Source organism: Rhipicephalus microplus, chromosome 1 (genome assembly GCF_043290135.1).
Source record: "Rhipicephalus microplus isolate Deutch F79 chromosome 1, USDA_Rmic, whole genome shotgun sequence".
NCBI lineage: Eukaryota > Metazoa > Arthropoda > Arachnida > Ixodida > Ixodidae > Rhipicephalus > Rhipicephalus microplus.
Window position 1 is genome coordinate 206,335,945 of NC_134700.1, and position 22,825 is coordinate 206,358,769.

Consider the following 22,825-nt stretch of genomic DNA (forward strand, 5'->3'; position numbering starts at 1 on the left):
ATAGAAAACAAAAAAAACATAGACGTAGCTTGCAGTGAAATATGACAGCGGACACAATGTGCATTCGTGCACGGCTGGCCAAACAACTAAAAAAGCTTTTGAACTGCTTCGGGAAATTTTTACCGGTACGGGAAACCGGTGTTTTTACATTCAAGGCAGATATCCACTGGACTGTGTACCCGTGACACGATCGGCCACAAAACATAGACAAGGGCACCGCACCCAAATTTAAACATGCCAACTCTATAAAAGCTCGATGCGATGAGCAGCTGCACAGAAAGCGGCACAGTGAACCCACGACTATGGATATTTTTCTGCAGAAACAGCACAGCTCTTCATGGCACACTTTGTGAAGCAGGGGCGACCCAAAAATTGCTGCTTGTCATAGGTCTCAACCGGGATCCAGCGATCGTTTATTATTTGCCGTGACAGTGACTTCCAAAAAAACAAACATTCCAAAGACAAATACAGTCATCCGAATTACGGTGCCCCTTCAGATTTTCAATATGTTTCTCACCATTACATTACTTGAAAGGCGGCACAGCTGTCCTTCAAGCTGTGCCACAGTCACAATGTATTGACTCAAGAAAATACCGATTCCAACATGTAGATCATAGATGTGGCAGAGGTGGGGCTCATATAATGCCGTTTTGGACCTGAAATTCGGGCATAAGTCTGAAAAATTGGACGCTGAGGATTTTTAGTATCCAAAATTTTAGATGTTCTTATATATTGACCTCTACGAGGCATATTTGGAACTCCAGACACAAAGGGAGCACACCCTTGTCTGCCACATCAGTTCCACAGAAGTGTAAAGAGGATAGGCTGAGGAAATAGCATCTTTGCCTATCACATGTGAAATCTCATCAGCAACACTTTGGTTACACCTAATTGTGTACACAAATCAATCAATTTTGTCTCGGCATTTTCTGATTCTTGATAAGACAACCAAGATACACCACCGTGCAAGCGCTTCATCAACCTAGCCAAAAGAAACTTTCATGTTGCTATCTCTTACAGGGGCCCTGAAATGCTTTTTAATGTAACCACGGAATGAATTCACTGGAAAAGCTTATTGCCTCATGAATTCAACACTGCAAAAATTTTAAGAATCCATCCAATGCGAGTGGAGTTACAAAGGTTTGTCGAATGGTTTTATTGCATTCTCTCTCCTCACGTCCCGACGAAAGCGCTGGATGCTAAGCAGGGAGGGATGGCAGGGCCCCAGAAAAACGTCACACGCACCTCGTGACATTGAGCACTTTTTTCTTCGAATGCACTGCTTTTTCAGTGTGATCGTGCGCACACGCGTGGACAAGTAGCGGCCTCCCACAGCAATCTCTTTAAGGAGCGAGGGCTCCATGTTTAAATCGGCCAATAGCTGATAGATGGGTAATTCACGTGTGATTTTTGGGCATATTCTGTGATTTGTCGAGAGAAGAGAAAGCAATTTTTAGCTGACTTGGGTAATTTATAGTGAATTCCAGGCCACATGCTCGCGTGTTTTCTCGCGTGTTGTCGGGAGCCTCTACTACCGATCGGCAGCGTTTTCTGACCATGCACCAAAAGTGTTGCAGGGCCCCTTTAAGAATATATTTAGTAATTTTTGCAGTTTCCTTTATCTGGTTCTGATACTTGAAGATATTCTGTTCAATTCGAACTCGCACTTTAATATTCGAATTCACTTGGTGCCCAAAATATTACTATTCGCCCAGCTCTAATTTTTACTACTAAAGAATAATCTGGACTCTAGCAGATAATGTTGAAATCTGTGGCGTCGTAGTGAGTTGTTGCAAGATCAAGGTTAAATCGGCATTTACAATCTTAGTTTGTTCATTTTCTGCCCTACCAAGCTTGGTATGCACTTGCTAAGCATCATGACTTAGATTCAGTGCCCAGCCAAGGTGGCAGAATTTCGAAGGGGCCGAAATACAGAGACATTTGTGTACTTGGTCTTGGCACACATTAAAGAACCTCGGATTGTTTATCACTGTAGGACCTTGGTAATACAAACCCAGTGATATGAATTTTAGTCTGATATGAATGCACAAAATTCCCCAGCCAAATTTTATTGTGTTTGGTGGGCCAAAACTCAGGTGTTCTGTCACATCGCAACAGGTGTTATGAATTTGGGTGATGAAACCATTGTTGCGACTCGGGGTCCCGCGGGTCTCAGTTTGGTAGCGGGCGCCCGTCATAGGACCCATCGTCGAACAAGTCAGATGAGGCGCTCGTAAAAACGACAACAATTTATTTACATGGTTAGTAACTGAGAATTAGAAAGGAGGTGATCAAGTGATCAGAACTGTACATGAGAACTGTTGAACTGTAGAACATTTAATACACGGAAGTCTTCGGTTTATATAGCACCTCGTTGCCAACCCTGGGCACATTGTCCGCGGCTTCCGCCAATAGGGCGCTCCATGGTCTAGGTGCTCCACCCACAAAGGAGAGGAAAGATACCACACAATGCATGCGGAGAGGGCACAGTCCACACGATGCCCAAATATGGTCACCAATGCACTGCACCGACGTTTTCGCACACGTCACCAAGTTTCGCGCACGTCCGATGATTTTGGTTTCCAAGATTCTTCTGGCAGCTGGGTAAGGTTCGAAAAACCGGCTGCCGGTACACGTGTCAAACTTGCCTGACTGTTTGGGTAGGACAATGTAGTGGTGGGCCAGCATATCGTCAAAATATGCCACCCCATTCAGCCGATCTTAAGGAGAAAGGGGGAAGGAGGAGTGGTCGACTAATCCCTCGTTGTCGAGGCAGGCTCCCGCAAAGGCTACAACAGATAGTGCCCTTTTTTTTCCTTCAACCCCACATTCCATTCCTGGTTGTTTGCTAGAAGCTGTGGCTTAGCTGCACATATCCCGGGGCTCCGCTTCTCCTCACAAGATGCAGCCACAACCACTTTGGCTTTAGCTTTCAGCCTGAACTGCAAATACCATGCTGGTTCCGAGATTTCCAGATCCTCGGTGACCTCGAAAATGGCCCAGCTGCCTCCTTGTCTGCTTCGATAGCCTTGCTCGCAGCAAACACAATGGCCTTTCTTGAGTCGAGCTACGCATTGGCCTCTCTTGGCTCGTGCGTTTTCTTTGCGCGAACCAGTATTGAACCCCGCGTTCAGGTTTTGCCGAGAGGAAATCAACTCGTCTTGACGGCACACCCTTGCTTAAAATGCGTCGAAATATTTTCGTCCCGTTCACAAAGGCCGAAAAACTTCAATAATGCTGACAGTCGTAACACCATCGAGCCATGACGTACAGCAGCATGCTTCAGAAAGTGTGGAACTAATCCTAAAGTAGACGCATGTTCAACTTTAACTGAGTCACAGAGATGGTGCTTGACGCAACCACCGCAGACAAAACTGTAGTAGATGCTGTCTATAGACGCTGTCATAGACAGCAACAGTGCAGTTTCAGTGGCACGTGCGTGGCCAGTGCACACAAACTGAAAGCAGAAATACAGTTTGCCACAGTCGCTACTCATGAAACCATGGTCGCCATCAACAAGATCGTTGAGACTGCACAGCTATGAAGGCACATGGCTGACACAGCAGTATATAACATAAAAAGACACAAAGTATTTTGGTGTTCTTTTTGTTTGCTTACGGCTGTGGTGGAGCAAACCTGGGCACTTGGTTTTCAGTCCGAGTTTTCACTTGGAATCGTGCGAAGTTCCGTTCACTTGTTTCCCAAAAAGACATATGTGAGTAAGTTTGATGGAAATAGATGTTTTGTGTTTACATATTGTGGTTTGAAAGTTTTGCTAGCTTTTTGGGGATGAGAAACTTTGGGTGATATGAATATTTTTGCCCCACCTTGAGATTCGTATCTCCGAGATTCTCCTGTATTGTGTGATCCTTCATCTACATGCCTCATAATAGTGTCGTTTTGGTGCATAGTAGCTCGGAGCATAACTTTAAAAGTTAGACACTTTGTTTATAGGTCCTGCTGCTGCTGGAAGGCTATCGACGCCTGCTCGAGCAGCTGGGCTGGGCTGCGCCTCAGTGGCAGTTGGCTGACCTGTCCCAGGAGCTGACAGCCGTGCGCAGCGAGGTCCTGCGCTCCATCGAGGACACAGAGAGCGAACGACTGTCGCCGCCGCCTCCCGAGGGTGCTGAATCGGCCGACCCCGAAGACACCCTGGCTTCCCTGTTGAATGATAGACGGTGGGCCGAAGTAGCCAGGCACCTGCATGGGTGAGTCTTTGTTTTAGTCTGCGACGAACAGACATTGCATACACAGCCATATCTCTTAGCCTTTGTATAGATGACCATGATTTTCGAGGTATCCTTTGAAGAGGCCTCGAACAGCCCCGCAGGTTCGTGAAGAAGTGCATCCTACAGAAAGCATACATCACTGCAAACAACTCAGCCAAATCTTGCAGTTGTGCATTAAAAGCCGAGCGAGAAGTTACCATTTACTCGAGCGCGCTCTCTGCGTTCAGAGGCATGCTATTGTCTACAGACGACATAAATGAGGAGCAGTGTTGGATCAAATGTGCTTCGTGCCAAAGGGTGCTGCCACTTGCTGGTGTCATGCTTCATTATATGCTAAAATTACACGGTGAGCCACACCACAGCAGGAGAGAGCGATCACGTTTCATCACATGCTCAAGGCCATGACGCATGCTGGCGTAACTTCCTTACCACTTTCTGTAGCTGCCTGTGTAGGTTCTAGTGCGCTCGTCTGGAAGAGCCTCGCAAGTCTGCTCGTTCTTGGCAAATGCAAGATATTTTTGCATCAATCGGTTCATGAAGTAATAAAATGTGTCAGTGAGGTCATTTGATGGTTACATGAAAAAGTGGTTCAGGACCCCTTAAGGGCAATATTACGTGCTTACTACACTATCATCTTCATGAACAGTGGCAATTTTCAGAACTGGCAGTCACAATGCAACATACGTATAAGCACAGACAACATACTTATAAGCACATACGTATAAACACAGACATACGTATAAGTTATGTCTTTTTCACAAAATTTATTAAAATTTATTACAACAGCTATCTGAAACAAATTATTAACAAGGCCATCATACATATCAGCTCGAATTGATCACCGCAATTAAGTTGGAGTTCCATCATGTCACACCAAATGTTTTCATGACTCATTCATACCCAGAACTTGTGTCAGTTGGAATGATCTTCCCCATGATATCGCTTATATAACTGATAAAAATATGTTTCGTAAAACTATTAATCTTCTCTAAAAGTTTGTGTGTATATATATATATGTTTGTATATATGTAGTAGATATGTGTGTATATATATATAAGGTTACTATTGTTAGTATACGTTTTTACTTATCAAATTGTTGTCATTTATGCCTACTTTATTTCACTTACTTCTCTGCTGTGAGTTTTTTTCCTTGCTGTTTTACATTGCTTCCGTTATGTAGATCTCCACTCCCCTCTGTAATGCCCTGACGGTACAATAAATAAATAAATAAATAAATAAATAAATAAATAAATAAATAAATAAATAAATAAATAAATAAATAAATAAATAAATAAATAAATAAATAAATAAATAAATAAATAAATAAATAAATAAATAAATAAATAAATAAATAAATAAATAAATAAATAAATAAATAAAGTGCATTCTGAACACATCTGCAATCTTAACTTAATTGGAGCTTTACATTGGCTCAAGCATAGGAAAGGTTATGGTACTTTTATTTGATACAAACAGGCTAACGTGAACTCTGGTTGCATAATACGGCAATACTGGAAGCAGATAACTCGGTATGTGCCTTGTGCAAAAGTAAAAAACAGAGTATTTGCTGCTAGCCCCCCTGTAGGCATCGTAATCAAACAGAAGGTTGATGCACGTTATTACACTGCGCAGGCAACACAGCCCTGGAGAAGATGAAGACCTGGAGGCCGTGCTGGCTGCCTACTGCCAGCATCTCAGCCAGCAGCGAGCGGGCATGCCACCGTTCTTCGCCATGACCCACCCCGATCCAGATTTGGCAGTGGTCGGACAGCGGCTGCGAGAGCTCAGCTTGCAGCTCTCCTCTGCACTGCATGCCTTGGATATTAGCGCTGTGGCAGGTGCCATGGTTGCATCGCCGGACCACACCTGCATTTTCGACTCTTCACTGTTCCGCAAATCGGACTGCTGAAGATTTCAGCCGTAGAATGCCACAACTGTATAGGTCATCGCGACTTTGGTTCATTTGCACTGCCACCTTAACTTTGTTGGCTTGTTAGTGGCGTCAGAACAGTGCCGTTGTGTTGTGCCACAAGCCATCAGCACCGAGCATTAATATATACGCAGTCACTATATGTTTTTAAGCTGGTCAGTTGCATCATAGAATTTCTCCCTAATTACTGTTGGAAAGTCGCTTAATTGTGTATTGCCCTTATTCTTTGTGGTTATGCTCTCTTTTCATCAGCAGTCACTGTACTAAGCTTGTGCAAATAGTAAATTTAGGTTCGAAGTTAATTAAAAGCAAATAGTGAATTGGTCGAGTAATTTAGAATAAAATTTGAATAGTATGTATCACATATTGTAAAAAAAAAAAGAAAGAGCATAATTGTCACTCAATCAACCTGCACATTAAGTCTTAGAATTCAAACAAGGAATGTGAAAATATTTTTCTGTTTGGTTCCAAGGGCAGTGGCTGCATTTTTGAATAGTAGCAGAATTAGAATTTCGGCACAGTGCAAGTAAGAATTTGTAAAATATGTTACGTTTTAAAGTTTACTATACTTAGAACATATAACCTGATATAACAAGCTTCTAAACTTAAAAAATGGTGAAGCGATGCGATTGCAATATGTTCATTTTACCTTGAAGAGGGGCATCACGGCAGTGCGGATTTTTTTTGGATAGGTGTATTCAGTGCATAGCACCCCTCCACTGCAGTGAGACCACCTTTACAGGGGGTTACAAGCAGACTAATCTACATTCATTCCTTCTTTAGAATACTTCGAAATTTGCAATAATATAAATTCTTATTGATTAATTTGTGGCGTTTAATGTCCCAAATATAGATTCTAATGGTGCATTCGAATACCATTATATTTGTTTGAATATTTAAAGTATTTGAATATTTGCATAAGCCTAACCTGTACGAATTTGTTTCCCTTCATTATGTCAAAAAAGCTTCTGACATCTCATAACACGACCACTTATGTTTCTAACTTCTGTTGTAGAATTTAATACTCCAATATAAATGTGCCTTTGCCTTGCCCTTAAAAAAAATAGCATATGCTGATCAACAAGTAAGAAAACACATGTTGTATTTACTTGCGTAATGATCGTACCTCTAAATTTGGTCGTGAAAATATTTTTTTTTTTGTTTTCACCCGCGTAATCATCACACCTACACCTAACCGTCACAGCCAGCATCAGTGGCAAATGCCATTCCACAATCGTACCTTCACGCTAATCTTGTATTATGTAATTTCGCCATGAAGTGGTACGCTTTGTCTGTCGTTAAAGGTTATTGATTACGAGCTCGAGCACGGCAACCATGCCTGCCGGCAGGCACAGACAAAATACTGTTCCAGATTGATGCTCTTATGTTTGCATTAGATGCACCATATCCCAAAAATAAGCATAGGCATCGAGAACTTATAACTGCACTCAGAGGCATAGGAATGAGTGCCAGTTTGTGACCTACGAGTTCTGTAAAATGGCATCTTTGTGACATCTGCATCACCATATGTAGACCAAATGGCTCGGCAGTTTTTTCAGACCAACCCATGTTGTGATTATTTTTCTTTTCTTGTTTTTTTATATTTACCAATCATATAACAGCGGGGTAGGGACAGAATTTGAAGGCAGGCGCACTCCATGACAACAAAAGCAAGACGGCTCTGTGATGTTAGGTGTCTTAGCACGATTTACAGCTCCTTTTTTGTCATCACTGCTCACTAAATTACTGGGATAAAGTGTGTCATTATGCTAGTGAATGTGGATGCTTTATTGATAAATTGCTCTGGGGCACACACTTGAATTTGTACCATGCAGCATGGCAAAGTTCATGGGACACTAAGTGTTCATCTGTAGCATCACAGTTCAAATGATGCCATGGGTGACATGTGTACTGTCTGCTCTCTATTATCAGATTTAATCAGGTAAATCCAAAAGTAGTTTTGCAAATATGAGCAAGTAATAAATATTCAAACGCACATATATTCAAACACACGTATCAGAATATGTCCGTGTTAGTAACAGTGCAGCGTTTTTACTGTGGCAGCCTTCCAAGTGAAGACCATTTGAAAGGTTACAATGAATCTATATCCGTAAATGAACATGTTGCAGTGTGTGTACTCGACAAACACATCTCTGTGCTCTTTAAAAACCATGGTAATTCATAGTTCAGTTTTCAATTTTTTATTTTGCAGTTCATGTAGAACCAAAACCTTAAATGATAGCCACGTAAGGAAAAATAACTGCAGAGCGGAGAGATTAAGTCAGCTAAATATTGTTAAAAATGAATGTCCAGTTTGATAAAATCTTAGCATTCTTGACGAAAGGAGTCTGTCAGTGCCTAGATTTGAAATGTGAAAGAGGGTGGGGCCTTGTGCCAGTATACTTGCATTTGATTCTTTTATAATAAAGCAAGCTCCCCAGCAGGTTCAGTGGCCAACAAAAGCAGCAAGTTTATCTTATTGTCAAATAACGGCCTCTCTCTTTCACAGCTTTTCAGCTTGTACAAGTAGTGCAATCGTCTTTGTGTGTGTTTGTATGCAACCGTTGCAGGGTACCCTTATGTGCCACTTGCCTGTAGCCTTTAGTCATTAGATCTCGCCGATAGGACCTTTAGTCCCCATTCGTTTCTGATAATGAGTGTGTCCAGTAAATTTTAGTCATTATACTTTCGGTTCCTCAAGGGTGGTTATGTTCACTCCTGCGTTCACCAAGCGGGCCGTAACTGCCACTCTTATCTGAAAGTGACTTGTGACCTGACTTTGGTGAAGCACTGTTTCACTTTTCACGATTATGAGAATGAATGCCTACTGTATGTCTTGTGTGAGAGCGTGCAAACGATGGAATGAAATGTTGTCGTGTGAAAATCTTTTGCATAGCGGTACATGTCTGTGTACGTGTCTTTGAAGTAAATTATGCCAATTACACAAAGTTCATGTCTGGGCGTTTTGTTCTTTGTGTTACGTTAATCGATCGGTTAGTCTGTGGGCCCTAACATGCAAATGAACTACAACAGCTATGAGATATACTGAAGGGGCAGGCTCTACGGGAAGGCTTTTGGAGAAATCAATGTTTACTGAAAGCACTTTATATGTGTGTCATTTTTGCACAGTTTTGACCATGCAGGGAGCACAGTCAGGAATTGAGCCCACAGCCTGAACAGAATGCCACAGTCACTGATGCACTGCAATGAGTAATGCACATGGAAGGAAAAGTGAATGTCAGGTCACATTTACTCATGGTGCATGAAGAGACAGTTGAATGTTAGGAATATAAGAAAAAGTATTGGCATATATAAAAGCCACATTGCTTTAGGGGCCTGTACACTCTGCTGGGTCTGTCATTGCTGCTAAACACTGCAGTGGTCTACCAGACAAGCTAAAGGCAATATTAAGATAAGCAGCAACCAATTAGACTCAATGATGCACGTAGTGATAGTTCAATGACATACCTTATCAGAAGATAGATGAACATACCAGTTTTGTGGATTACAAGAGACATGCCCGTTGTGATGCTGTTAGGGAACAGCATTATAAAATAACATGCACGAAACTCGCACGGCAGTAATACCAATTGGTCCAGTGGCAATATCTTGCGACATCATCATCACCATTCTCGGCCTGTTTTAGTCCACTGCAGCACGAAGGCCTCTCGTGATGATCTCCAATTCACCCTATCTTGTGCAAGCCAATTTCATTTTTTCCATGTGAACGTCTTAACTTTGTTACTTCATCTAACTCTCGTCCTTCCACGACTGCCTTTTCCATGCCTTGGTAACCATGCTGTTGCTCTGACTGTCCGGTGGTTGTCTGTCCTACTCATTATGTGGCCAGTTCATGACCATTTGCTTGGCAAGATTTAAGCTAAAATATCTGCTACCCCTTTTTTGTTGTCTGAACCAGTCTGCCTTCCTCGGATCTGTTAACGTTACTCATGTTGTCTCCCGTTCCATCGCACGCTGTGTGGTCCTCAACAATACAGTGGTTGTATACCTTTTGCTTGAATGCCAGTGGCAGATTTATTGCTGTAGTGTACCTGGAATAGGAATTCTTAGCATGTATAGAGTGCTACATCTACAATTCAGGCATTAAAAAAAAATTTAAGTATACATGATTGCATAGCCATTAGGCTGTTGGTGGACATTCTTACACTGAGATTCGTTGTTGATAATGCACCAGCTAAGTACAAGCAAGGCTGTATTGGATTCACCATTCTTGAATACTACTTCAACAGACAGTCTGTCAACATGTTTCTATAGGTGTCGACTTCACACAGTTGAGGTATTTATATGTGTCTAAGGGATGAAATTGCGAATAGTCATCAGGCCCACATGAAGAGTATTAAGTTTGGCTAGCTGGTACTTGTTCCTGGTGTAACTGCACAAAAACAACGCATGGGAACACAAACGAAGAGGGAAGCACAAACAAGCGCAGTTATCAACTAAAGCTCTTTCTAGAAGTTTGTGCTGGTGCTCATCGTGCTTCCCTCTTCCTTTCTGTGCTCCCGTCTGTTCTTTGCGCAGTTACTCTGTAAACATTACATGATTTTACATAATTGATATAGGCAGTAAAAATAAATTGTGCTATCAAGGAATTGATATTGAGCTACAGTCATCGAATGAGGTTAGGGGTAGGGACTGCGCAGGCACCAACTTTAAATACAGATACGGCACAGCCGCTTCAGCGTGGCTGGATGAAAGAGGAGAAAGACGTCGACGGTTTTTGGTTGTAGCTGGGCTGGTATCATTTTGTCCACCCAGTGCCTTGATTAATTAAAAAAGCTACACCTAATATTATTGGTTTGAAGGTGCTTGGTTATGAGTGCTGCTCTTTACTGCCGACTGAAGAAAGTTGTCACGCGCGCTCTAAACCGAGCCGTACGAGTTGACGACGGGGGAACTGCCGCTATTACTAGCACGTTCTGGGCCTATGTGACTATTTCAGGTACAAGCACAACTGTTCTTTTCACCATTATTGAAAATTGCCCTCATCATCTCATTTTAAGCATAGCGTTTCCTAAAATTAACTAGAGGGGACTCTGGCGCTGCGATTTTTCAGCGACCATGGGAATAATAGGTAGTACACACATTTGCATAGTCTTCGTACTTGCGGAATCGGACTTGCGGCTTCGTTTATTGCTGGTTGCGGTTTCGTTTTAAAGAAAAGAACGAACCCTTTTGAACTTCGTGACCTGGTTTGAAATGGTAAGCTTTAAAAAATAAGGTAGTGAAGCACAACCGCTGAACATTTGCTGATTTTTTGTTTTGTGAGAAAACAGCTCCAAGCCACACGAACACACACGAAGCCAAAAGCAAGAGAGAAGTATGAAGATTAGACAAATGTGTGCATTACCCATCATTCCCATGCTCGCTGAAGCGCCATGCGTTGCAGCTCCCGTAGACACTAGCGCCAGAGTTCCTTCTAGTGTATAATAGAAAGCTCTACGATTCTAAGTATGGATTTTCTAGCCGCTCATTCTGCCCTTACAGACTGTTCAGGCGGCTCTCTCACCTTGATTTGCCTCTACTTTTCAATACGACCGACCCACCTCAAAGCCGTCTCTGCTGCATTTATTTCATATGCCTCTCACTTAACTCTCTTACACACACGACTTATCCTCCATGCCACCTGTACCTGATGGCGGTCACATGGTTGCACAGATTCCTGCCGTGATGCTTGCTTGTGGTGTCAACCTCCCCGACAGAATTCTGGCAATTGTTGGCAACCGCGCCCGCCTTCCTCTTGTCAGTAGGGAGTCTAGCATCGTGGTTGCATTAGGAACGAAGCCGTAGGGGGACAAAAATTTAAGCATTTGTTTGGCTCTAGTGCAAAATAAGTACGGGTTGTATGCATGAAGAAAATTAGTTTTTTTTCATGTAATAGACATTTGTTTATTGACCTTCTAATACTCTCAGTAAGGCTCTCACTATATATATATATATATATATATATATATATATATATATATATATATATATATATATATATATATATATATATATATATATAGAGAGAGAGAGAGAGAGAGAGAGAGAGAGAGAGTATAAGAATGTGAAAGGGCCATCTGGGCCCCCACTCCTTTCCGGAATATGAAGACTCTCCCCTTGTGGTGTACAGCACAACTCGCTCTTCTTCAGAGGAACAGGGGTTGCTCTTGTGAAGGACATTCCATTGTCATTCTTTATCTTCCTAGAGTTAGTCATGAGACTATTTTCTCTGTGTACTACTGTCTAGGATGCTCAGCAGTTTTCACCATAAGTAGCACCATGTGTTGGGAGCCAACTACTAATTTTGTATTGGACATAACATTAATTTGGGAAACGTCGAGTTCACCTATGTATGCTTAAATTTGTGATTCTCTGTGTGCTGTTCTGAGTGAATGAGCTTCCTGTAACTCGCATTTATATACTAGGAAATAACAAGCATGTTCATTTCGGTTGAAAATAGCAGACATGGAACATGAATGAGGAGGGAAAAAAAAGGCGGAACATTCATGCGGAACGATAAACAAGCGTTGGCTTGCTTTCATGTAAAATACTGCCAAATACTACCGAAAATTGTAACGACAGGACGATTTAATCGGAAGTACTGTTGCTCAGAAAACTAAATCTAAGCAAGCAAGATCGTAGCCAAAGGTGGAGTCATCCGCACCCTTCCCGAATATCTTGCATCCAAAGGCACCCAAATAAATTTCTCGTTACACCCCTGCTAAGCATAGCAAGCGACTAATCACAATTACGCGAAGCCATAGCCACATAAAACTACGTTCGAGCTTATACACAAACAGAACCTTGCCGTTCTCATTTACAACCATAAGTAGACGCACTTCCAGCACGTGCTGTACGTGTTTCGGGTCAGTGGAGAGCATCACGGCTGCTTCAAAGGCCCGCTGAACAAATCACAACATGCCACGTAGCCGTGCAGCTCGCGCAGCTGGGCATACATCACCCACGGTTCACGATCACACGCGCAGCACGCGCTGCGAGTGGCCATATTGAGCAGTGTTTTGCCCCGAGGCCGCAGATGTCGCCACGCGTATCGCCGACGTGCACTCTGGGATAGCTTTGCCTTCTCGTTGGCTGTTCGGTGTTCGTTCTACGCTCGCTGCTGATCTTGCTGTGTAGCTGCGGCGGTTTATGTGGCCTATATTATCCTCACCGGCGCGCTAGACTACGCCAAGTGTGTCCTGAAAACATCTACCGAGGGTCCCCCACGTGAGCCCAGCAGTCGCATCGAGAGCTTTGAGCTTCAGGTGAGTAATTTTGTCCCGATCTATCGGTTAGGCCTAGCACGGCGGTGTTGATGGCTCGTGCACACCGCACTGGAGTTTTTCGTTGATCCTCCAGCGTTTTATTGCAAAGTTACTTTTCGTAGTCTAAGTTGCAACCCTAAAGGACGTACGATCTTGATCTGCAAGTATCGCTGGCGATGTAGGCTTCACGCGGTTAGCACCGCGCCGGTTCCTGCGGAACGGTTATCGCCGGCAGGAGTGCTGCTGCCACTGTCTGGTCCCTGTGTTGGGATCGTTCCATTCCTGTGCTCCCCGATATATCAAGATTCGCGCGTATCGTTCCGTTCGCACGCCTTATTGAAGAGGAACGAGGAAGTTCGCGAGGCGCGTTCACGGCCGGGACGCAGGCTGCGGCAAGACTAAGCTGTGTGTACATCAGCGAGCGATTTCGTTGGCGCTCACTCGCCTGAGCTGCTAGCCAAGAGGCGGGCGTGCTGCCTGCGTTCAGGATAGTCTCTTGCATATTACATACGTTCGTGTATTTTGCAGCTGCAGGGTGGTGGTACTGCTCGCTACGCGATCGCGCTGGCGGCGTTTGCGTGGATGCTTTTAGCGGATGGGATGTTTCCTCGCTATGTGGTCGTACGTGTACTACTACTACACGAGGCTTGCGCTCTCTCCCTCGTAAGAGGCGGCGCTGAAGGGAGGCGCGACAACCATTTTCTAGATGAGCGGACGTTTATTAGCGGGGCGACTCAGCTTGGGAGGGCAACAGGTTGCCCGCTTGCGCCTCCATCCTGCCTGGCGCCGAAATTTGCTGCCCCGGGGCGGCGGAGACTGCTTTCGCGTATTTTCAGTAGCGTCGTTAGCATTACGAAGGCACTTCGGAAGCCTTCCCTCGTCAGAGCCCGACACGTGTCCCGGGAAGACGCGATCCCGTTGCAAATTGCATTCGTAAAACCACGAACGGCTCCGTTTACGCGAGTTACGTATAAGCGAAAGCTCTGCTGCGCAAATATTGAATGGGCAAGCATGTGTGGTATGTTTTTCGCCTACGTTATAGAAAACGGGGGGGGGGGGGGGGGGGGATTAATAGCGGTTAAGTAAGTCGACTTTCGTTCTGCGACATGTGAAACCATCTTCACAACAGAACTGTTGAGCTGCGGTAGTTCTCTGAAGCACCCCCCCCCCCCCCCCCGCCCTTGTTGAGCGAGTGCTTTTGGAGCCTGGTTTTTTGGCGTCTTGAATCCGTGCTGTTGGTGCCCGCATCGCGAGGGGTTCGCTTTCTCCTCGCGCGAGTCTTGCAATGCGGGAAAAGCGACGCTACATACACGTAAGAAAAAATGAGACAAAAAGAAAACGTAACGAGAGAATCGAATAAGACAAAAAGCGTACAAAGAGAGGGGTGAATAACGAAACAATAGATTTGTTCTTACAATATTGCGGAAGGGGAAAAAATGGAAGGGGGGGGGGTGGACGCCGAAATTAATCGATGCGCTGCTGACATTTTCACTGGGTCCGTTGCGTGCGTGATGTGTTGTGCGCGGAAACGCTGGCTGTTTGAAGGGAGGAAAGGGTGGAGCCGGCGCGCAGCTTTGAGTTTGCGGGGGGGGGGGGGGGGGTCAGCAGAAGGGAACTTTTATGCGGCTTTCTTCTTTCCCTCGGTGTATTCTCTCTCGCCAGTGTGCTGCTGCCGCTTGCCACGTCGGTCGATAGATATACCTACGGGGTCCCCTCACTTTCCGGAGCTTTTGCAGCACGCACACGTCCAGCTGCGAGCGAGTGGACGGTGGAAAAAAGAATAGAAAGGGGAAAAAAAAAAATCCTCCGTGCTAGGGTGCGCGCTCGGACTGATTAAAATCGCACCGCCTGCAACTGGTTCGCCGGTGCTCGGCACGGCGGCTTCACCGCATTGCTTCCAGTATCCGCCGCAGCTTCCGTTTAATTTTCGCTTGTCCCAGTGTTAGGTGCGTGTGCTTTCTTGTTTTTTTTTTCCATTTTCTTCCCTTGGCAGGTCGATCTGGTTGCACCTTCTTCCAAGACGACAGTTGCGAGCTCTCAATTCTTTTCTTTTTCTATAGTGCCGCCGAGTTCTTTTAGAAACGGGACACACGGTCTGTTGTATATATACACTCGCGCTGCTGTGGCGACGGTGCTTTCGTGTTGACACGCGACAATTGAATTTCGCCTTCTTGGCGCATGCTAATTAGGCGCTGGCGGTGACATCGGTGCCAGAAGTTACGCCCCGCCGCATACAATTTTGTCGCAAACTCGTTTCTACGTTTCGTCTTGTCTATATTTCTTCTCGTCGCCTCGATTGTTTTGTGCCACGTTTGGTCGAACGAGGATGAGATGATGTACGCGATAAACTCCACGCACTGGTCCCTGTCTGTTCTCTTTTTTTTGTACGCTCGGGGCTTCGTTTTGTCGACCCGAGGACCACCGTAGAGGAGATTGGTGGCAAAATTCCTTCTGAAAACAAGGTAATGGTCGACTTATATCGTGCCGGTCTTCCGTGAGACATGCTGTCCTGTTTGTAGCAGTCTGCAGAAAAGAAAAAAAAAGAGGCGCTTGCATCTTCTCCCTTGTCATTTCACTTTCTTCACGGTCGCGTTTTTTTTTTCTCGTTTTTTAAGGTAGCCACCCGCAAAGCCTTCATCGCATCTGCGTAAAGGCGCATAATTGACGTAGCCTCCTCATGAAGCGCTTCGCTTGCTTTTCCTTCTATAGAGTTTGGGGCGTTGTTCGTGGCGTTCGCCTCTGAGAATGGGATATCTGCTCACATTTTGCGTGTACCGTTGACTTCTGGAATCGTGGGTCGCCTGGCTAGCCAATTCAACGTTGCAGCGGGCGTCAAAACAGAGGCCCCCTTGATTCGTCACGCATTGTATGACTCTCCATGTGTACACACTGTATATGGTTTCCTATATCTACACTAGAGGGCACTCTGACGCTAGTGACTAGGAGGTTATCTGATTGGTGGCTAAAATCAAGGCACGAGTGAAAATTAAATCCTTCACTGCAAAGTACCAGTCCTCAACTTCACTACTTAAAGGGAAGAAACAGATATAGTTGCTGGTTCACTAAGTATTACGGCTAGGTGGTGTTAGCCGCCACCCGATCTAAAGGGTATAGCCATATCAATCCATCCATATCAATCCTATGGCAGCTGCTACGCATGGCGCTTCAGCGAGCATGGGAATGATGCGTAGTGCATGGCTATGGCTAATCTTCGTACTTTAGGCTCCGTTTGGCTTCCCGTGGCTTAGAGTTGCTTTGTCGCGAAACGTTCAGCAATAGTTCATCAGTTGCGCTTCACCGCCTTAATCTTTTAAGTTCACCAGTTGAAATCGGGTCATGAAGTTCAAAACGGTTTGTTCGTTTATTCGATGCTAAACGAAAACAGTACAATAAACAAAAGCACTATCGCGTTCGCAGCCCGCAAGCATGAAAACTAGGCAAATCCATGTACTGCCTAATACTGGCAATCATTCCCATGGTTGCTGAGCGATCGCAGTACCGTAGTCGTTTCTAGTTAATTTTAGGAAACCGCATGGTACCCGGCCCTTGCACACGCCCATAAGTACATTCAATAAACAAACAGCGTTTCGAATGGTGATGAAACCGGAAAACTAATCGTACGATGCTCTCACTGAACTACTTTGCTGCAACTTGCACCGCCGTATTTCTTGAAGAGAGACTAATGGCAACTATTAAGTCTACGTTTATCGTTGAAATAGCGGTTCGTAAACCTCATAGTGTTACTTTTCTGCCAAGGAAGTACTTATTTCGAAATAAAATTGTTTTATTGGTCCGCATAGGGTTAGCGCACTTCAAATCACCCGCCCAAGCGGAACGTTTCACGTCACTGTTGCCGTGCGCTTCGTTGCCTGTCTCTACTGCGCGGCCGCCGACACTAGTAGCAGCAGAACGAAAGCAGCGGGAGCCATTGCAACAACAACGCTAATTCAACAATTTCCTGTCATTCCTGTCCAGTTTAACCAGACGAAAATTGAACTTTTGAACCACTCGCGCCATTCTCCACAGTAACGTCCAGCGGTTCTTTTTTTCCATGAATCCAACAGAAACGAACAAGCAGCGTTTTGTTACGTCTTTTGATGCACTGAAGGATATTTGGTGCAGCTAGTTTGATTACTAGTCATTTATTAATAGGCGGTACCCCTGATGTCATTGGAATCATTTTGCGAATTTCCTATCGTAGCACATGCTTTCTCGTGCATATTCATTAATTTCTCGGTAAGTTGGGAACTGCTGTTAATGATATTAACGTTTTAGCCGTTGTAATACATTGAGATTTCACTTTTAGTGTCCCATTAAGTACAGCAGGCAGCCAAGGACTTTCTGCATGGGCTTTTAACGTGCACCCAAATCTGAACACACGGGTCTACCGCATTCTCGCCTCCATCGAAAATGCAGCCGCCGCAGCCGGGATTCGATCCCGCGACCTGCGGGTCAACAGCCGAGTACCTTAGCCACCAGACCACAGCGGCGGGGCTATTTTAGAGGTAATTAACGATATATATATATATATATATATATATATATATATATATATATATATAAATGGAAAGCAGTCTTTGCGGCATGTAGCGCCTGCGCTGCGACTCGACTACTGCATTTCCGTCGTAGCGATTATGGGTGGCGGTGGTGCTGCTGGTGGGGCCCCTGCTTAAAGGGGTGGGTTTGTGAGTTCCCAATTAAATCTCTAGTCATAAAACACGTGACCCGTTGCCGCAAGTAAACCAGCAGAAGGGGACAGGAATAGCCGGCGCGCTCCCCTTTGGCCGAATGATGACGGACGAAGAGAGACCTCCGCCGCTCATATATCAGCACTCCAGTCAACGAAACAGAAGAAACGAAAAGGAACGAGCTGCGCATATCCGTTCGATGCGGCTGAGGCTCGCGCGTCCTCCCCGTGTGCGCGGGGAAGGCTGCCTGTCGTGTGGCGCGTTGCTCGCCCTCTCTCTCGGCGTCGACGACTTGTTGGCGGTTCGTCGTCCGGGCAACAGAAATCGTCGCCGTTCGAGCTTTCTGGCGTCCTCGCCGCTGCGGGGGCGGCCAACACCAACTTGAAAGGGAGTTGTTGGGGCGGCCATGCATACCCACGACCGGCAGCGTGGATCTGAGCATTACGAGAGGGGGGGGGGGGGGAGGGTTACGTGCGAAGACGAAGTATCGTGTGTGTGTGTCTTCCGCACTAGCTCGCTTTTCTTTTATTTTCGTGTGTATGTGAATGCTAAAACGACTGGTTTCATCCTGCATCTATAGTACATGCACGCACCGTATAACTTCGCAGCGCACACATACCGCCGGGTCTCTTAGAAAAAAAAAGTTTGGAATCGGCGGCCACACCTATGTGACAGGTTGTTGCGGCCTGCTGTTGATCATCAGCGCCGCCTAGTGGGAGGCGTTTTGGGGAAATCCGAGGTCGGGTCGGGGCAGCGCGTCACGCGCACTGTTACGTGGCACGCTCGTGACAGCGTCATAAGATACCCCCGAAGGTGCCACGTCATACACGTATACGGTGGTCGTACTCTGCGTAGACGAGTCGAGAATCGGCGAACGGAACACGATGTACGTGTATGAGCAAGTAAAGCAGCGATGACATGACGCGGGGTCCGCGAGTAGACGACGCGAGTGATTCGTTTGCAAGTACTAGACAGTATGCGCTCTTGCATGCATGTAACGAAATCGTTCAGCCCTCCTCTGTCTGGCGGCCCAATGAGAGAACACAGATCGGCGCGCAGAGTGGTCTGTTGGGGCCTCCGGTCTTTACGAGCGTGATGTCGCGGTCGACGGGCAGGCAGTCACTCGTCTCACTTTTTTCAGGCTTACTGTGTTGCACCGTGCCGTGGTGAACGGCGCAAAGGACGAGAAGTGAAAATGACGCAGCGCGAACGTTGAATAACAAAAAGGCAATTTGTCGCGACGATCGGAACTAAATGGAAGGAAAAATTACGCATCATCTCTCCCTACGGGCAACCATTGTGTGGGATGCGAAAGCGGCGTGGGGGGGGGGGGGGAAGGGAGTGCGCATCGAGTTTACGTTTCTCTTATGAGACGGCGGATGTCGAGGCGTTTCTATTACCGCTTGCCGACGCTGACGTTCGGCTTCCCGAGCCTTCCTCTGCTCCTCGGCGGTGGTGGTGCGACTAGTGCCGACGTTGACGTCCTTCGTGGCGTTTCGCACACCGTCGCAAAGAGAGAATGACGGAAGCACAGCGAACGCGCGTTTTCGCAGCTTCGAGATTCGCTTGCTTGTGTTGCCGTTTACGTTCAGCTCCGCTAGCGTCCATAGCGCCGTTGCGAAGGAGAGGGCAACGAAAGTGAGCGTGCGCCTCATTATATCAACGCAGTCTAGATATTGTTATTACATAAAGCTGTGGCCGAGAGAGAGGACCAATGGAGATGGCCGTAAATTTGGATATATGGCGCAGTAACGACGATGATGGGACTAGCGAAAGGTGCGTTGCGCGTACTTGACTGCTTTGGAACGGCCAGCATTGGGGTGTCTTTCGTGCCCTTCTTGTCTCTGTGTCGTCGCTTTGTTCTCGCGCGATAACTATCGTCATTTGGGGTCGCGTTGCAACTCTGTTCTGGGCAATGAAGTCGCCCCGTTTTCCATCTCTTCCGTCCGGTGACGAGGCTTCCTTACTTCTACAGCAGTCGTCTTGGGCATCATTTGTCGAGAAACGAGGGAACGATTACTGGCTGGCCTTGAGAATTAATTGTAAATACCAGGCCGGGGGGCTTGCTGCGCTAATGTTTGGCTCGCGTGTGTTCTGGGGAGCCTTGATTATACCGATCGGCGGCGCTTTCTGGCCATGCTTAAAAGTTTTGCAGGGCCCGCTTAAGAAGAGCCAGGCCGGTGCAAGTTTCCTGGGCCCGCCATTATCGCGTGCCTCACAACCATATCGTAGTAGTGGCACGTGGAACTCCTGGTGTCGTTATTACTGACTGTTTAAAAACAAGTTCACGTTGGTGCACATACGCGTCATAAATGGAGCTCTATCGACAGCGTCGGCGAATGCGATCATTTTTGCGAGATTTGGCGTGACTTGAACGAGTATGCCCTGTGCCGAGTCACCTGGAAATTTCGCGAAATTTATCGACCGGGAGAAACGCGTGTGCGTTTTATACACGGACACGTCGAGGCGTCTTGCGGTGCCAAATCGCTCGAAGTATCGGCCGAATCTATAATAGCGGTCCAGCCGGAAAGTGGCCGAGAATCAATATGACCTTCGGTATACGCCTATCGGCGTTTACTTGTTTCGTGAAGTGTGCACATCTGAGCTGTCTGTCACACTTTCCGCGACAGTCTTCGGACAGTCTCTTTCGTCGCGATGATGGAGCAACGAGGAAACGCTGTTCAAGGAAAAACTGGCATGCGAACGTTGGCGCAGGGTCAGCTTTGTACAGCGTGTTTGCTTGTCCCTAGCGCGTATCGTCGCCAACCTATTTCATGAGCTCCTCTCCCGTCGATCTTTACTTGACAACCCCCCTGTCTTGCGCCTGATGACGAGTAGCTCTTCACTCCTGGTAGTAGGACCGTGGGTATATTAAAAACGCTAGTGAGAGCTGTTTAGTACTAGCTTTAAAATGGTACTGACACAAAACTTTTTTTAATGTCAAATCAAAGACCTCTAAGGTATTGCTAAACGTGAGTGCTTCCTGAAAAGATAATTGCACTATGTTTTTAAAACCTAGTTTCGGTTCCTACTGTTCCCTGACGACATGAGCTTCTCGTCGCGTTCTCGCGCAAGATGTCGTGAGATTTCTATGGTCGCTTCGCATTGCGGCTCCGTCGGCGACTCGCAAGCGCCCATATGTGAAATTATTCGACATCGTGACAGCTATAGTCAGACTGCTGCGTGAAGTCGCCAAAATTAGTACTGCCTGACGTCAAGCTAGTGTCGATGTCGGTAGGTGCTCCGATCAACCGGAAGCTTATGGCGCGGCCAGAGTAAAGTCAAATGTCTGTATTTCCCACCCTTCCATCTGCATTCCTCGATTGCGATGTTTTGTTTTCCTGCATGCATTCTGAGACGGCGGCAGTAATTGCGATGGATTTCTGGTTGTCTGACTGCGATGCGCATAACAGCGTCGTTTTACGAACTCCATTTCATTTTGTACAATGCTGCCTGTTCGCCCTCGTTAGCAGACCCGGAAATGCTGGTTATTGCGTACGCCAGCTGCGCGCAATGCGAGCAAAGTTTGCTCCGAAACTGCTGTTGCAGCCTGTGATGAGCCTCCGGAACTCGACGATGACACCTCTGTTACCCATAGGTGGTGAAGGGATTCCTCGCGTATTTGCGAACGCAAGTTCCCGTGGCGTCTTTGTTTCCGGCATGCTTTTGCCGCTCTTAAACACGGATCACCAACGTGCTCAGATGTTCATCTTGGTGATTTTTATACGTTTTGTCCCCCGAAACACTGAATACGTGCTCCTCCAAAATGGCCGTGCGTGCAAAAAAAAAAAAAACGACATTTGAAAGGGAGGTGCTTCACTCGTTCGACGAACTTATCACGATGCTGTAAAAAGACTTGGTCTCGTTAAGAGCTCAGGGACTCCGAGAACGAGGAATCCTTCGGCTCGCTCGTCAACGAGATCGTTGTGGTCGAGCGTATGGTGTATCGCACGTGTTTTCATGTACGCCCACGCTGTAGTTTCGCGCCTCTTCAATTTAACATCCCTTACATTTTGCGTTTGATGTCGTTGATTTCTCTTGCTCCTGCGGTGAACCACAGTTTCATAGGGACGAATCTTTAAGAAATTTTGACTGTCTGCGTGGCCTTGGTTAAGCGACCCTTCTAGCAGCAGAGGGCTCGAAGAAACTCCGTCACGCGTTTACAATGTATGCACGGGCTGCGAGAGGCGGAAGCAACCACCTTTGCCCAGCAACCGAATTGCGGCAACGATTGCTCGAGTGCCACGCGTGCGCAATGCGGAGTCGTTCCGCGCCTTTCGGGGGCGACCGCATATATCCGGCACTAGCTTGAAATCACGTATGAGATCGTATTTCACGTTTTCAGGCGAGAGACTGCTTTTGCGCGAGCAGGGCTTAGCAGTGCAGACGTCGCACTGCTAACCCCTGCAGACGTCGTATTTTTGTTTCAAACCAAATGAGAGCTTATTGATATTCCCTAAAGGTGCCTCTTGAAGGATTCTTGTTTTATTTTTCACCACAAAATATGCAGACTTGTTTGCGGAGCCGGGAGGGGTTGAGCTGGGGCGGACCCAGAGATTCCAGCTCGTCGGTGGAGTCCTGGCACCCCTTATATTTCGTGTTCGTGTGTGTATTTGTAACTGCGTGCGAACGTCTTGCAATATTAAATATAAATGTTTCGAGTGGGGTGAAAACGGCGGGGGGGGGGGGGGGGGGAAGACTGGTTTTCCC

The 22,825-nt window shown here is 46.2% G+C and overlaps 2 protein-coding genes across 5 annotated transcripts in view; both read left to right on the forward strand.

Moving 5' to 3' along the window:
* fry (microtubule binding protein furry) overlaps window positions 1–6,544 on the forward strand; it is a 64,860-nt gene extending 58,316 nt beyond the window's left edge. For both annotated transcript variants that reach the window (XM_075890963.1, XM_037412621.2), the window contains exons 9-10: window positions 3,955–4,208; window positions 5,862–6,544. In XM_075890963.1, the coding sequence (XP_075747078.1) occupies window positions 3,955–4,208; window positions 5,862–6,138 (531 nt within the window). In that variant the 3' untranslated portion in view covers window positions 6,139–6,544. The remainder of the gene's footprint in view (window positions 1–3,954; window positions 4,209–5,861) is intronic.
* Window positions 6,545–13,238: 6,694 nt separating this feature from the next.
* The window catches only part of LOC119159769 (heterogeneous nuclear ribonucleoprotein K), a 75,557-nt gene continuing 65,970 nt past the window's right edge, over window positions 13,239–22,825 (forward strand). For all 3 annotated transcript variants that reach the window (XM_037412618.2, XM_037412619.2, XM_037412620.2), the window contains exon 1: window positions 13,239–13,427. The gene's annotated coding sequence lies outside the window, so the exon portion shown is untranslated. The remainder of the gene's footprint in view (window positions 13,428–22,825) is intronic.